Genomic DNA, 15871 nt, shown 5'->3' with positions numbered 1-15871 from the left:
CTGTCTATCTATCTTTCTATCGATAACTCATCCATTCACCCTTCTATCTATCCACCATTCTATCTATTGTTCTACCTATCCATCCATCCACCCATCCATCCATCATTTTATTTAACATTTTATCGGTCCATCCATCCGTCCATCCATCCATCCATCCATCCATCCATCCATTGTTCTGTCATTCTACCCATCTGTCTGTCTGTCCATCCATCCATTCATTCATCCATCCAACATTCTATAGTTCTATAGTTCTCATTCTATCATTCTATCTGTTGTTCTTTTTTTTCTATTGTTCTCATTCTATCAATCTATCTGTTGTTCGATTTTTTTATCAATCTATCCAATGTTGTATCTGTTTTGTCTGTCTTTCCATCCATTGTTCTGTCTGTTGTTTTATCTGTCTGTCTTTTCATCCATCCATCATTCCATTTATCACTCTGTCTGTTTGTCCATCCATCTATCAATCGAATGATGAAACCATCAATTTAACTTTTTATATATTTATTTTTATATGTTTTGCTATCTATCTGGCATTTAAGCACAAGCTCCAAAAGTTCAGAAAGTTTTAAATTAATAAGAAATATAAATTCACCAAAAGTCTACAACCTGAAATGTTTAATGGTGCTCTTATAAAAAACTGTATTTTTTTTTTTTTGTGTGTGTTATCAGGATATTTCCCTCACTTAAATTCTTCTACTTAAATTTGTAGGTAATCGTGAAATCAGGACCCGGAACGTTCTTTGGCTTGGCAATTTACAGAGACTTCATCTTCTGGTCGGACTGGACGCAGCGGGCCGTGATCCGCTCTGATAAATTCACCGGAGCCAATACGAAAGTCCTCCGTGCCGACATCCCTCATCAACCGATGGGAATCATCGCTGTTTCCAACGACACCAACAGCTGTACGTGATTAATTTCCTTTGTTCCGTCACGACGCAACTGTTTTAACATTTAACTCAAACCAAACGTTTTTAGATGAATTGAAACTGAAGTGTTGTCTCAACAAACTTTTATAATATATTCCTAAAACCCTTGAATCAAAGAGAGTTTTAAAACGAGCAGATAAACACGTTCCTTGGTAGACGTAGCAGATCTTCTTGTTCATCTTGTTTGTATTAGTCACACAAAGCTTGTTTGTATTATTCACACAAGGTTTCTGAGATGCTTACTCTGTGATGAGAGCAAACACAATGCAAAGTCACTGATGTTAGATGCGTCAGAAGTCACTGGGGGCTTTTTTGATGGGTGTGCAGGAAGCTGGAACGAAATCAACACATTCTGACCTGAGGGTCAGATAAGCTAATGAACATAGTCACAGTGTGCTTTGCTGACTGTGTATTACAGAACAAGCTTGGTTTATGTCAGCATGGTGTGAAAAATACAAAGACAAATCATGTTAATGAGTGACTGTTAGGGGTTGTGACTAGACACTTATACCATGAGACGAGACACGAGATGGTTCACAAGGATGAGACGAGACGAGATGAGACAATATATATATATATATATATATATATATATATATATATATATTTATATTATTAATATTATTAAATATACAGGGAAACTAGTCTTATTCAACTGAAAATAAAATAATTAAAATAATTCAACTAAATTAAAATAATGTAAGCGCATTTTGAAATGAACCTGTACTTTATGAAGTGAAACTACTATTTTAATAAATTATATGCAGCAATAAACAATACTTAAACTAGAGCTGCGCGATTCTGGAAAAATTGAGAATCATGTTTATATATATACCATATTTTTCGGACTATAAGTCCCACCTAAGTATAAGTCGCATCAGTCCAAAAATACGCCATGAAGAGGGAAAAAACATATATAAGTCGCATTTATTTAGAACCAAGAACCAAGAGAAAACATTACCGTCTACAGCCGCGAGAGGGCGCTCTATGTTTTCAGGGAGAGGCTAATGGAGCACTGAGCAGCATAGAGCGCCCTCTCACGGCTGTAGACAGTAATGTTTTCTCTTGGTTCATTTCTCTTGGTTCATGTCAAATTAATTTTGATAAATAAATCGCACCTGACTATAAGTCACAGGACCAGCCAAACTATGAAAAGAAGTGCTACTTATAGTCCGGAAAATACGGTATATACATATAGGAGATCTCAATTCTCTCACGAGAATCTAAACTCTACAAAATAACTTAATTTACTAGTGTTTCTGAAAAATTCTTTTAAAAAATATATATAAATTATACCTTTCAATGAGGGGGTCAGTGTCTCAATTCATAAAAACCTGCTTCACAATTTGAGTCTCCTGAAAGAATGATTTAATGGCAAACTTTTTTTAAACAGGCAGTTGTTGCCACCTCCTGGTGGAAGAGGATAAACGTTACAATACATACAAGTATTACATTGTTTTCGTTTTGAGCGCTACTGTAAACAGTTAATGTTTATACCCAAACTATCAACTTTTATCCCAGTACTTGTGTTATTTAAATGTTTGTAACACAGAAATAATGATTTGTGTTGTGTTGCTCTTTCTGGATCAGTAGCAGCATGAATGATTTATTAACATGGGCAGCGATAAAACATACTTCTCATACTCCACAGACACTCGCAATGTGAAGTCGTAATAGACATAGCTTAATCGTTGTCATTCAGGAATAAGATCGCATAGGTGTTTGAATCTAGATTGCAATCTTTAAACGATTAATCATGCAGCTCTAATGTAAACACTGCAAATTATTTTTCAAGGATATCGTCACATTCTCGCGAGACCAGTCGGATCTTGCGAGACACATTGGATATAGATATATAGATTCTTATTATAAATTGTGATATAAATTTAAATTTAAGAACTAGATTTTTAATGCAGACTGTGATCCAGGTTCTTGTTCACTCTAAAATTAGACTCTTGATTCATATAATTGAAAAATATTTATTTATTTGCTAGATTCAGGTTATGATCTATATTGTAATTCACTGACACGTTGTGATTGGAATATAAATTAGATTGTATATTTCTTATAAATCTAGTTTCTGTATCCAGATTCTAAGTGATGTTGTATTTTATATTGTCAGTATTTTTAATGCATTTTTTCTCTTGCTTTTTTGTCAAATAATATAATGCAGAAATGCCAAGTCAAAAGTACACCTTTTCAAAAGTACACTTTTTTCACTATATTACAAAAAGTTTTACATAAATTGTACATATGTAAATATAAGCACACAAAAATGACCACTTTATTATTTGTCACTGAGCTAATACAGCAGATCCATCTTGATAACCTCCATCCAAGTCCCATTCAAAATACTGAGACCCAGTCCAGCCTGGCCACTTCGGGAAGTACATTTACATAAATTCTGTTTAGTGCACATGGTTACTTTTACGTTTATATTCTCGGACCACAAAATTTAAACCTGCAGTGCTTGGTTATTGCATCTGTTGAAACTCCCAAGGAGCACCACATTTCAAGTGCCTGAGGTGTAAATCTTTTAAAGCGAAGAAACTACACTCGATTCACTCGGGAAGTAAAACTGCACCTTGGAATTTACAGAATTAGCAGAAATGATAGAACATAAGACATTTATAGAATGCCGACTTTCCACTCCGCTTCTTTCTTGGCTTCGATACAGACATTTCTTTGTTTGCAATTCAAGCCTCAATGCTTCAAAGGACTCTAATGGAAGCAGCTTAGATGCTTGGCATCCTAAACTGCAAACTGAGATTTTTTTCATCTCATGACTCTCTTCGGAGACTTGGACCTCGGTAGCCACCATCCCCGTTATCTATATAGTGCAGATGACTCTATTAAGAGAATTTGCTCAGACGGAGCTATAAAATGCTGTAATTCTAATTAATTCCCCACTTTACCTTTTAAATCATAACAAAAATAAGACAAACTTAATGCACCCTTATGCTGTTCCAAACCACATGACTTTTTCCTTCTACATATAATGACATACATAGTTTTTTTTAGGTTAACTGTCCCTTTAAAAGTGGTTACCATCTGCAGTTCCTTTTATTCCAACTAATAAACATTCCTTTATAATCACCGGCCAACAGAAATCAGCCATCGTAGAGTCCATGTTATTAAAAGCCCCATCCCATAATAAGCGAAAGCCTCCCAGGACTGACGCCCCATGTCGCTACGGTGAAAGACGCTGGCCCAATGCATTTATCTGAATCCTCACCATTTGTGCAGGGGAATATGCTCGGCCCACGGCTCTGGAGTCTGGCAGCCGCTTGTGTGTAGATAGGGCACGGTTCAGAGACCCGCGCTCCACGCCAACGTCTGTGCCAAGCACAGTTCAAGCTCACACCCGCTGAGGAGCCCAACCCTCTGACTGGCACTGCAAGAGTGCCCTTCAAGCATTGTGTGTGTGTGTGTGTGTGTGTGTGTGTGTGTACGGTTATAGGCTGAATGTATTGTGTTAAAGACATCGGATGCCTTAGGCCACAGTTAAAATATAGCGGTGAGAAATTGATAAAATATTTCACACAGCATTCAATAATGCTGTTCTGAATTCCAACAAACAAACATGTTTTGTGTTCATTACTAAATAATACAAGGAGCCTTCATTATATTAATTAAGTCATATGCTAGATAGATTCTGTGTCTGAATTGCTCGGATCTAAATCCAGATTGTCATTCAGATGTCCTGCTGCTCTCAATATAGATTCCAAATCTTGACTGTGATCCATGTTCTAAATCTAGATTATGTTTCAGATTCCATTTGCACGGAATATAGAATTCTGGAACCAGATTATGATTATACATCCAAATTGGAGTCCAAATTCCTTTTGTTCTGAATATAGATCTTATAGACTGTGAATCTGATTCATATTGATAAAAAAATTGTAATTACATACAGATTGTAATTCAGATTTCCCTTGCTCTAAATACAGATTCTAAATAAAGATTGCGGTTTAGTTTGTGATAAATTTTCGATCAATATTCTGTTTACTCTAAATATGGAATTCTGAAACCATATTATGATTCATTTTGTACATCCAAATTGCAATCAAAAAAAATTCATTTTGTTCAGAATATAAAGATTATTTAGAGATTTTCGAGTTTATGAAGGTTGTGGTCAAGACTCGTCTAGAGTAGGATTCATATTTCAACTCCAGATTATGATTCAGATTCCATATGCTATAAATATATAGTCCTGTTACTAGTAGGGATTTTCATGTTAACCATTTCACCATTAACCGAAAAAAAGGACTGATTAATACTATCAGTTTAAAATCTTTAAAACATCAGTCAGGCAAAGTAGCCTGATTTTGTTGAAAAATGTGAGCTTTGCAACCTTGCATCCAACACGAGCTTGACTGATCACGGGTCGAGAGTATAATAGATGACTGACAGACCATGCTAGAGTATGTGTTGCTCAGTAGATCCTGAACTCACTGACAAATATCTGGTCTTGTAAGATTAGATGTGCTCCTTTACAAAGGTGTATGAACGCGAAATCGAATGTGAAAGTGAACAGCCAGTGTACATTCAAAAGTGATTTCAATACCCGTACATTGATGACGCAATAATTATAAACAATATAAGAATGTTTGTGGGATCGGCCACAAAAATTGCAGGAGCAGAGTGGGCGGTTATGGTCAGAAATTCAGCGGGAGCGGCATTACGAAACAGTCCTGCGCAGAGCTTTACTCCAGACTATCCGCGCAGCACGTCGACATTTTAAGCAACTTTTTAAAAATAAAAACTAGACACATTTCGCACTGAGATAGGCCTAATATTTATTTTTATGTCTGACAAAAAAAAAAGACTCTGCTGGATCTTTAAGATACATCGAAGGTTTCCGTGTGTTTTTGTTTTGCCATCTTAATGTTAATTATTTAATTGAAAATACTTAGTGTATGCCTATTTATTTTATTCTTTTATTTGTTATTGTATTGTTTTTCTCTGTTATCAGAAGCGCTGCAGGTGCGTGATAATTTGAGGATATGTGAATCCAGGTTCTGTTGTTTCTGTATTGTTCTCTATGCTGCTGTTTGCACGTTAAAATAAACTTGTGGAAAAAAATGTTTTATTTTAAATGGTTCACAGACACTCATCCATTCTATTTTTATTTAATAGTCCTACTGATTTATCGTTCTAATCTTACCAGTTAACAGTTAATGTTCGGTTAACAAGTAACGGTTGTCAGTCTGGAAAATTTACCGAAATGAACATCCCTAGTAAGCAGGTTACCATTTATATTGTAGTTCCATATGGCAATCCAAATACAGTCAATTTTGCACTTAATTATCGATTCTTTATTCTGCAGTTTAAATGCTTAACCCCCCAATAGTAATATTAAATATCAATACTTTTATATATATATTTTTTACTTATTCATTTATTGCTGTAAATCTCACGATTTGTCTCAGTGCACTAAAATGAGTGATTTGTTACCAAAGATTTCTCTTGCTACTTTTAGGTGAGTCATCCCCATGCAGCGTGAATAATGGAGGGTGCCATGACCTTTGCCTTTTGACTCCACTTGGTGTGGTAAACTGTACTTGCCGTGGAGAACGGATATTACTGGATGATAACAGATGTGTATGTAAGTCCTGTATCCTCTCTGTCTCTGTATCTCTTGCTCATTTTCAGTCACCCAAAATGTTTCTAGTATGTCTCAGTACTTTGAGTTATGTGGCTAAGTCCATATCTGTTATTATTGAAGTTATCTTTATGCTGGCGTTTTCCAAATAATAGCAGATATTTCTGTTTGGGATGCTGGTGTTAAAGCAAGTTATGAGAATGTGAAATGTTTGGCGGCTGATTCGCTCTGGATTGAAATTCAGAGCACACGTTCAGGTCTGACGTGCCCTTGGTCTAGAGGCTGATAGCTGAGAAAGGGGGTATGTGGGACGGAGCGGCTGCTTTTAGCATAGTGAGAAGAACATTCTGCTGCTCTAGGAGCAAACTACAGCATAAATCTCTCAGCAAGGCTGTGGTCCAACAACCTTATTACTGCAGCATTCTTATGCTAATTATTATTTATATTATTTGCAAATCTAATTGACTGAGATTGACTGAGATTCCTGTGGCTCTGAATGTAGATTCCAAATCCAGATTGTGATTCAAATTAATTTTGGTCAGAATTTAGGTTCTGGGCCCAGATTATGAAAAACCAAGTGTGCATAGAGATTGTAATTCAGAAGCCAAGGTTGTGATATCGACTCGGATTGTGATCCATATTCTGAATCCAGATTATGATTCGCATTCTATTTGCTATGAATATGTCATTTTGGAACCAGATTGTAATCTATAAGTACATCAGTACTCCATATCCATATTTCATTTTACTTCCAAATCCAAATTGTGATTCATATTCATTTCCCTCAGAATTTAGAATTATAATTTAGGTTCTGGATCCAGATTCCATACAGTTTGTAATTCAGATATCCCTTTCTCAAAATATAAATTCTAAATAAAGTTGATGATTCAGGTTATATTCCATGTTCTAAATTATATTCAGATTCTGTTTGCTCTAAATATATTGCATGTTTTTGTATTTCTTTGTCTATATCGTACATCCAGGATGTACAGATTTATTTTGTTCAGATTTAGGTTCTGGGCCTGTATTCTTAAATATAACTGAACATTAACAAAATACCATCCATATTCTCTACTTCAAATATATGGATTTGACACCATGATTGTGATTTGGATTAAGATTATGATCCATATTCTTAATCCAGATTACGATTCAGATTTTGTGTGTGTGTGTATATATATATATATATATATATATATATATATATATATATATATATATATATATATATATATATATATATATATATATATATATATATATATATATATATATATAATTATTATTTTTTTTGTCTAATTTCAGATTATGATCTGTACTCTAAATCCAGATTATGATTTAGATTGCATTTGCTTTTTGGAACCAGATTTTGATCTAGATTGTACATTCAGTACAGTCATTTTTATTTTCTTGTTCCCAGCCTATATATATATATATATATATATATATATATATATATATATATATATATATATATATATATATATATATATACATGTATAAAAAATCTTAAATCAAGAAGGATTTTCTAGACAAGTAAAAATTATTGTCTTGTTTTCAGAAAAAAAAAGGTCAACTTCTTCAAGTCTAAATGCTAAGTGCTTTTATTTTCACCTTTATTGGAGCCACTATAGATTCCTATCTGGATAGATGGGCCAGGTCTAGTTGCTGGTTTCTTTACAACATATTTGCATAGTTGATACAGTTAGCTAGATCTAAATATTAAATGGTTCTGGAGGCTTCTGTATAGACATTGATATTACTGGAACACCCATCTATTGTATATGTAATTGATTTTTGTCAGGGATGGGCATGAGTACAAAAAAAATAAAAATAAAAGCAGTTGATAGACTTCAAGAAACATTGGTTAGATTCAGTACGGTAGCACACGGACACTACATATACTGTACATGGTGACTTTCAGTCTAGGATTCCAACAGGGTTCCACTCTGCTTGGAGAGGATTATGGGGCTTATACACAGATGTGTTTTTGTGTTCAAACAGCTAGACATAGTGCATCAGATGGAAAAGAAAAGAACACAGGGGATGCAATGCAAAGGCCAAGGAGGCATCCCTCTGAAGCTTGTGTACATAGACTAACAGTAAAAAAAAATTCCATTGCCACGTCTATCCTCGTCTGATTATGTGTCAAACACTGAAGCAGTCAATGCTCATACCTAATCTAAACTTCAAGGCAGCACATCACAACTCTACAAATCTCTTTTTCTCTCATCTTATAGCCATGAACTCCTCCTGTAACATCCACTCTGAGTTCCAGTGCGGAAACGGGGAATGCATCGATTACCAACTGACATGTGACGGCATCACTCACTGCAAAGACAGGTCGGATGAGAAGATGCAGTATTGTGGTAAGAACCCAATCAGGCACGGTGCTGTGTTTGAGCCCTCAGGTTTCATCTCTAAACTGAATGAAGGAAGCTACAGAAGGTCTTCCTGTTCCCCTGTGACTCAGGCTAATAAGATGAGCTTAGAGAAGCCTGGCAAAAACGTAATGAGTGCGAGTAATTTGACAGCCTTACTGCTCCTCTGTCTCTCTCTCTCTCTGTCTTTACTTTTTCAAGCAGAGTTTCTAATGAAGCAGTTGCTTTCAGATAGTTTTACTATCCAGACTTTACATTGCATATTTATTATATATTTTTGAATAATCTATCTATCTATCTATCTATCTATCTATCTATCTATCTATCTATCTATCTATCTATCTATCTATCTATCTATCTATCTATCTATCTATCTATCTATCCTATCTATCTGTCTATCTGTCTGTCTGTCTGTCCTTAATATAACTTTATTAAATATCTCCAACACATATTATTGTGGAGTCCTATTCCTAATCTTTCCTTTATCATTCTTTAGAGAACCGGAACTGCAGACACGGCTATAAATCGTGCTATAACCAGCGCTGTGTGGCCAACCATCGATTCTGTAATGGCGTGAATGATTGCGGAGATAACTCTGATGAAGTTTACTGTAACAGTGGGTATTGTTTCTTCTTCTCGCACAATTGAAACCCATTGTCAATCCAGTGTTGGTCAGTTCAGGAATCTTCTTTTTTTTTTTTTTTCTCATTCTGTCCGACTCTCTGGAGAAATGTAATCCATCAATCAGTAGGAATTCTCATCCTGTTTGGACATTTAAATCACAACATTAAGCTTTAATGCAGAAACACATCTATGATGTAGAAGCTTCAGTGAAGGCCAATGAAAGCTGTACTCGTGCCAACAATGCAGAAATCTAAATGCTTCTAGAAACATTTGATTTTGGAAATAAAATACTTCTCATTACAGATATTTTTATTGTATCTTGTCACCTGTAGCCAGTGAAACTTGATTATCTCCTTTTTGTAAGAATCAAGACCAGTTCTGCATTCACACTGGACTTTAAAATGGAGTAAGATCTAATTTATCTTAATTTAGAATCAGACACACACCTATTTAAATAGACCAGTTTTGCATTCACACTATCACTGGGTTTCTATTTCCATTACGTTAGCACAGATATCTTTAATATTGATGTATTTACACAGTTAATTGTTATTATTTTCTATAAATTGGAATTATGCAAATGTCAAAGCAAAAGTAACTATCAGCACTTTGCTTTCATATTACATATTAAACTATTCAGAAACAATCTCGGATTGCTTAAAAGATGTCTGACTTCATCTAAATGTTTTTGTTTGGTTTAAAGTCGACTGACTTTAGTGTTTAAAGCATTTTAGTTTGCTTTAAATTGGTGTGACTTCTTTTAAAGCATTTTGGTTTGCTTAAAAGTGGTTTGACTTCATTTAAAGTGTCTTTGTATGATTTCAAGGTGTGTCTAGTTAATCTGCTTTTTTTTTCTTTTTGGTTTCAGATTCCTCGTGTTCATCTTCTGAGCGACGCTGTGCAGACAGTGCCTGTATTCCTGCATCATCCTGGTGTAATCAGATCATTGATTGCTCTGACGCATCGGACGAGAAAAGCTGTAGTAAGATTAGCATGTGTGAAGGCGCTAGCCCGTTCACACTACTGACGGTGTGTCATTTGCATGTCACTTAACATGTGAAACCCTCATCTCATGGTCCTCTCTGTTTCCAGATAGCACAGACTGCATGGAATACTACAGACTGGGTTCTCGTGCCAGCAACAGTGAGAGGTTTCTAAGCTGCAATACCACGTCTCTGTGTGTTCATCCCTCCTGGATCTGTGATGGAGCCAACGATTGTGGGGATTATGCAGACGAAATACACTGCCACGGTAGAAATGCATTTGCATTCTCTCCCCCGGACTGTCTTTCTCTTGTTTGTTAGTGTTCAAAGAACAATGTTGTCACATTAAGAATGGAAAATAGCACTGGGAACAAAGGGAATTTTTACAAAGTTTGCATTACGGTACAGTGACGGCTCACATCGCCAGAGCCTTTTATGAAGCTGTGAAATGTGGACTTTTTTTGACTCAATCACATTGAGTCCTGCCAAATATTTGACAGTAATATACTTAGATATTTATGATATATGTAGAAAGCCCAGGACCTACTGAGAATATTTAGTGACTTAATAAGTCCTTGTGGCTGAGTGAAACCGAACTCTGGAAGTCAATGAGTGTGTAGAATTTTTATTTTTTTCGGAACTTTACAGTCCTGTCAGAATTTATGAGCTGAGCGCACATAAACGCCATCGCAATATTGTAATTAAAAGTTGGAAAGTTGGATTTGTCTTTGAAATCTGCAAGTTAGGGAATGTCAATAAAGGAATTGTGGTAGAAGTGGGTTGCTGATGATCATGTGTGAATATTTTATTGTGACTTGTTGATGCTGCAGTTTCATTCATTCATTCATTAAGTCGCTGCTAAATGACTTAATGTAAATGTAAAATTATTCACATTCTGACATGATATTTTACAGTATATACATAAATGTCAGAATGTGTGTAAATTAAATTGTGGCATCAAGTCACAATATTATATATATATATATATATATATATATATATATATATACAATTTTACACAGACTTTTTAATGATCACAGCTGCATTTTAATTGTAAATGATAATTTATTAACTTAATTTATTCATTTACACAGTAATTATATATAATTTTTTTTCAGGTTTATAAATTTTCACCTAAAAATCAATCAATAAATCGATCAGTCAATCCCTATAATAATTTTGATTTGACAATAAAATGTTAGTTTTTTTTTTCACTACAGGTTTGATTAATTTTATGTGTTAATGAGAGAATATATATTGACGTGCATTTGTATCCATGCATACAGTATTTGTTATACATGTGTATACGTTTATATGTTTTTCACTTTTACTTTAATTATCATAGTTAAAACAGTTGTTTTTATTTTATTTTGATATTTTAAGATTTCAACTTGGTCTTGAAAAAAAAGTAAAACAAATCTATAAAGGAAAAAGGAAACGGAAAAGTATCCATCTAATGATACCATATTGAAGTTTTCTTAGGCAGTTATAGAGTCTTTTCACAGCAATGAAAAAAAAATGTAATAAAAATCAATGACTAGGGTCATAAAACTTCCTGTAAACACCCATTTATGATTTCAAAACTTCTACATAGGAACTTTCCTGGAAGTCTTGAAGGCAGAAATACTTAAAACTAATGTGTGATTGTTAGCTAAAGCACTGATTCTTTAAAAATCTTCATGTCCATTTAAAAACTAGAGTTCTACAGAAATGAGCACAAACCTTCAATAGAAATATGAAGAGGATTCAGTTCCTGACCTCTGCTGTGGTCACTCCCATCATGTAGAAAACAGAAACTCGCATTTTTACTATTCTTTTACTCAAGGAGATGCTTCAGGTTTAAAAAAACCTTGATATGCAAGTCAGAATCCAAATGTAAATACAAAACCACAGATAAGAAATGTGATAATTGAAGCTGAGGTAGACATTTACAGGTCATACAATTGATTTGATTACAGCACGTTCTCATCCTTTCTTTTTTTTTTATAGTGGTGAACATAGCAAACCCTCTGGTAATTGTTTTATAAGTAAGAACTTCAGATGGTTTCCACAGGTTCCTCTAAACACTCATTGTCTTCATTCTGGCATTTCTCCCAGCTTCTTCAGTTCATACTTGTGAGGACGGCCATTTTGCGTGTCCCAGTGGAAACTGCATCTCCAGCGTCTGGTTGTGCGATGGACAGAAAGACTGCGAGGACGGAGCGGATGAATTTCAATGTGGTGAGCACCACCTTTCTCCATTTTTCAACTGATCAGGCCTGCCAGACACATTGTGTGCTCTACAGTATATGTCATCCTAATGAATATATTCACGTCTAAAGACTTTATTTAACTTCAAGTCACGTACCACCATCTACATTAGAACGTAAGTGCTATTTTGCTCTATTGATCGACTTGTCACTGCTGGTATGTGGTAAGTGCTAAATGTGAAGGTTTAGCTGCTTGACATTCCTGGCTTTACACAGTTACAGTTATGCTTTTATCTAAAAGTTATTTTAAATTCCAGACAAATTAATGTAGAAGTCTGATAAGCTTGTGCTTTTATGTGATTTAATTTTATTGAAGCGCCTTTCCACTTCAGGGTAAAAACAAAAAGCTAATTATATTCTCATAATTGCAACTTTTTCCTTATAATTTTGAGTTTTCATGTCCCAATTGTGGCTTTGTATTTAAAAATGTGACTTTTTCTCATAATGTATTTGTATTATTATTATTATATTTATTTAGCAATAGTGCATTTGTTACTGTTTTTCACAAAATTATTTCTTAAAGTTTCGATCTCCCATTGTGACTTCATGTCTTAAAATGGGATTTTAAGTCTTACGTGTGACTTTTTATTTATTCATTTCCTACTATGTCTCACAATTCTTCTTTATATCTTAATGTGACTATTTCTCATAATTATGTCTTTATTTCTCACAGTTTGTAACTTTTAGGCGTCCATGATGATTTTAAATCGCGAGCTGTGACTTTATTTCTCGTTATAATGATTTTTTTCCCCAGAATTGGTACTATATCTCATTATGTCTATATATCTCGCAGTGCTGCTTTATATATTGCAATGCAATATTTTTTTGTAATTATGACTTTATTGCTCACAGTTTGAAAATGTATATCTCCCGTGGTCACTTTATACCCGAAAATGTAACTTTAAATCTCGCAGTGTGACTATTTTTCATTATAGCAATATTTTATTTTAAAATTACTACTGTATCTTGCAGTGCGGCATTATCTCACAGTGCAGCTTTATTTTTCTTTATTTTTTTTCTCAATTTGCAAATACACATCTTCTGTGGTGACTTTATATCTGAAAATGTATTTCACGATGTGTCGTAATTATTATTATTTTTTGTAGAATTGCTGTATCTCACAATATGACTGTATATCTTGGAGTACTGCTTTATATCTCCTATTGCAACTATTTCTCATAATTATGACTTCATTTCTCACAATTTGTGGCTTCAGTCATGACTTTTAAGTCTTGCATTGTGACTTTATTTCTCGTTATAGCCATCGTGAATTTCTAACTGAAAATGTGACTTTAAATTTCACAGTGTGACTTAATTTCTTGTTGTAGTAACATTTTCTTCTAAAATTGCTAGTGTATCTCACAATATGACTACATATCTCGCGATACTGCTTTATATCTCATAATGCGACTTTATTCCTCTTCATTTTTTCAATTTTTTGTCTCCCATCGTGACTTTACATCTGTCTTTATGTCTAGTTATAATGATAATTATTATTATGATTTCATATCTTACAATATGACTATATGTCTTGCAGTGCTTTAAATCTTGTAATTTGATAATATCTTATTTCTTACAATTTGTGGCTTCTTACAATTTAAGGATTTGCTTAGGGGGAATATTTAAATGATTTTCATTATATTTTTTAAAGAAAGTTACTTGAACAACTGTATAACCTTAGGTGAAGGTTAATTCCAGCCACATCTTGCTGTAAATGTGTTGCATAATTATTAATCTTATCGACATTCATGTTTCTCTCCATCTCAAACTTTGTGCTGTACCTCTAAAGTGAGCAGAATCGTAAAGTGTGAGGTTTTAGGAAGTTCTGCTTTCCTGCTGCGACCAATCTTAGCTTTGCTTCTGTCCCGACCCCATGCCAGGAATCCTTTTGGTTCCGCTTCAAAGCGTCTTATTCTGAGCAAGAACTCTGATCTGCGACTGAAGCTCCTGTGAAGCCAGCGCAACACTGGACCGTGTAGCGACCTTGTAGTCACTGACCCACAATCAGAAGTAATATGGATTTGTTTCTGTGTCCTTGATCTTGACGAATGTGCTGGTGCTGTTCCACCTTTCAGTTTGGTTATTTGTTCTTTTGAGACTTCCCCTAAGGCAGGTTTTGAATAATGACCCTCATTTACCTATTCATCCTCTCCGCTTTCGTTGTCTTCAGCCCTTTTGGTGTCACTTTTTTAAACCTTTCTCTTGGTGACCTTGGTGTCTCTGTCCGAGCTGCCGGTGGCTTTGCAGAGATATCACAAAATCAATGGCACACGCAAGCAAACAAACTTTCAGACTGCTGATAGGGGCATATTTGGTCGCACCTTCCGTGGCTCGCGTGCGTATGCAAGTGGACAATTACTTTAAAAGTGCTTGCTAGCACGATCGCCTTCCAAAGTTGAATCTCTAATCCCAACAAGGGCGAAGAGAGCTTTTAGAGGCCACTTTCCGCAGATATTGTACTCAGTTTGGCTTTCAAACTATTGAAGTGGATTCATCGGTTTAATTTTGTTTAATCGGTTTAGAGTATATAATTCATGTCATTTCAAACCCATATGGCGTATTCTTTCTTGGAACACAACATAACATACTTAGATTTGTGTGTGTGTGTGTGTGTGTGTGTGTTGTGTTGTGTTGTGTTGTAAAAGGTACAAATTTGTTTTTCTTAGTTTTCATGCCAAAAATGAAAATTCTGATATCATTTATTTATCCTCATGTTGTTCCAAACCACATTAAATGGATTTTTTGTTGTTGTTGTTGTTGTGTGTTTTATTTTGGTTATTATAAGATGAAAATACTAATTTTCATACATACACACACACACACACACACACACACACACATACATATTCTTTGTCTGTTAGAAAGAAAAGTATTTAATTAATAGAGGTTTACTCTTTCATTTTGATTATTATAGGGTATACATGTTATTTTTCTTAGTTTTCCCGCCAAAATGAAAATTGACATTATTCATTCACTCTCCTTTCAAACCTATATGACTTATTTCTTAATAATTTCTTAATATATAATGAATTAATATATATATATATATATATATATATATATATATATATATATATATATATATATATATATATATATATAC

General features: G+C 34.4%; 1 protein-coding gene across 2 annotated transcripts in view; it reads left to right on the top strand.

Moving 5' to 3' along the window:
- LOC132159763 (low-density lipoprotein receptor-related protein 1B-like) overlaps positions 1 to 15871 on the top strand; it is a 283789-nt gene that overhangs the window by 179401 nt on the left and 88517 nt on the right. For both annotated transcript variants that reach the window (XM_059569364.1, XM_059569363.1), the window contains exons 44-50: positions 710 to 902; positions 6409 to 6534; positions 8772 to 8900; positions 9409 to 9528; positions 10405 to 10518; positions 10629 to 10787; positions 12617 to 12739. In XM_059569364.1, coding sequence (XP_059425347.1) covers positions 710 to 902; positions 6409 to 6534; positions 8772 to 8900; positions 9409 to 9528; positions 10405 to 10518; positions 10629 to 10787; positions 12617 to 12739 — 964 coding nt within the window. The remainder of the gene's footprint in view (positions 1 to 709; positions 903 to 6408; positions 6535 to 8771; positions 8901 to 9408; positions 9529 to 10404; positions 10519 to 10628; positions 10788 to 12616; positions 12740 to 15871) is intronic.

This window comes from Carassius carassius, chromosome 16 (genome assembly GCF_963082965.1).
Source record: "Carassius carassius chromosome 16, fCarCar2.1, whole genome shotgun sequence".
NCBI classification, from domain to species: Eukaryota; Metazoa; Chordata; class Actinopteri; order Cypriniformes; family Cyprinidae; genus Carassius; species Carassius carassius.
This window is presented reverse-complemented; position numbering and strand designations above follow the sequence as displayed.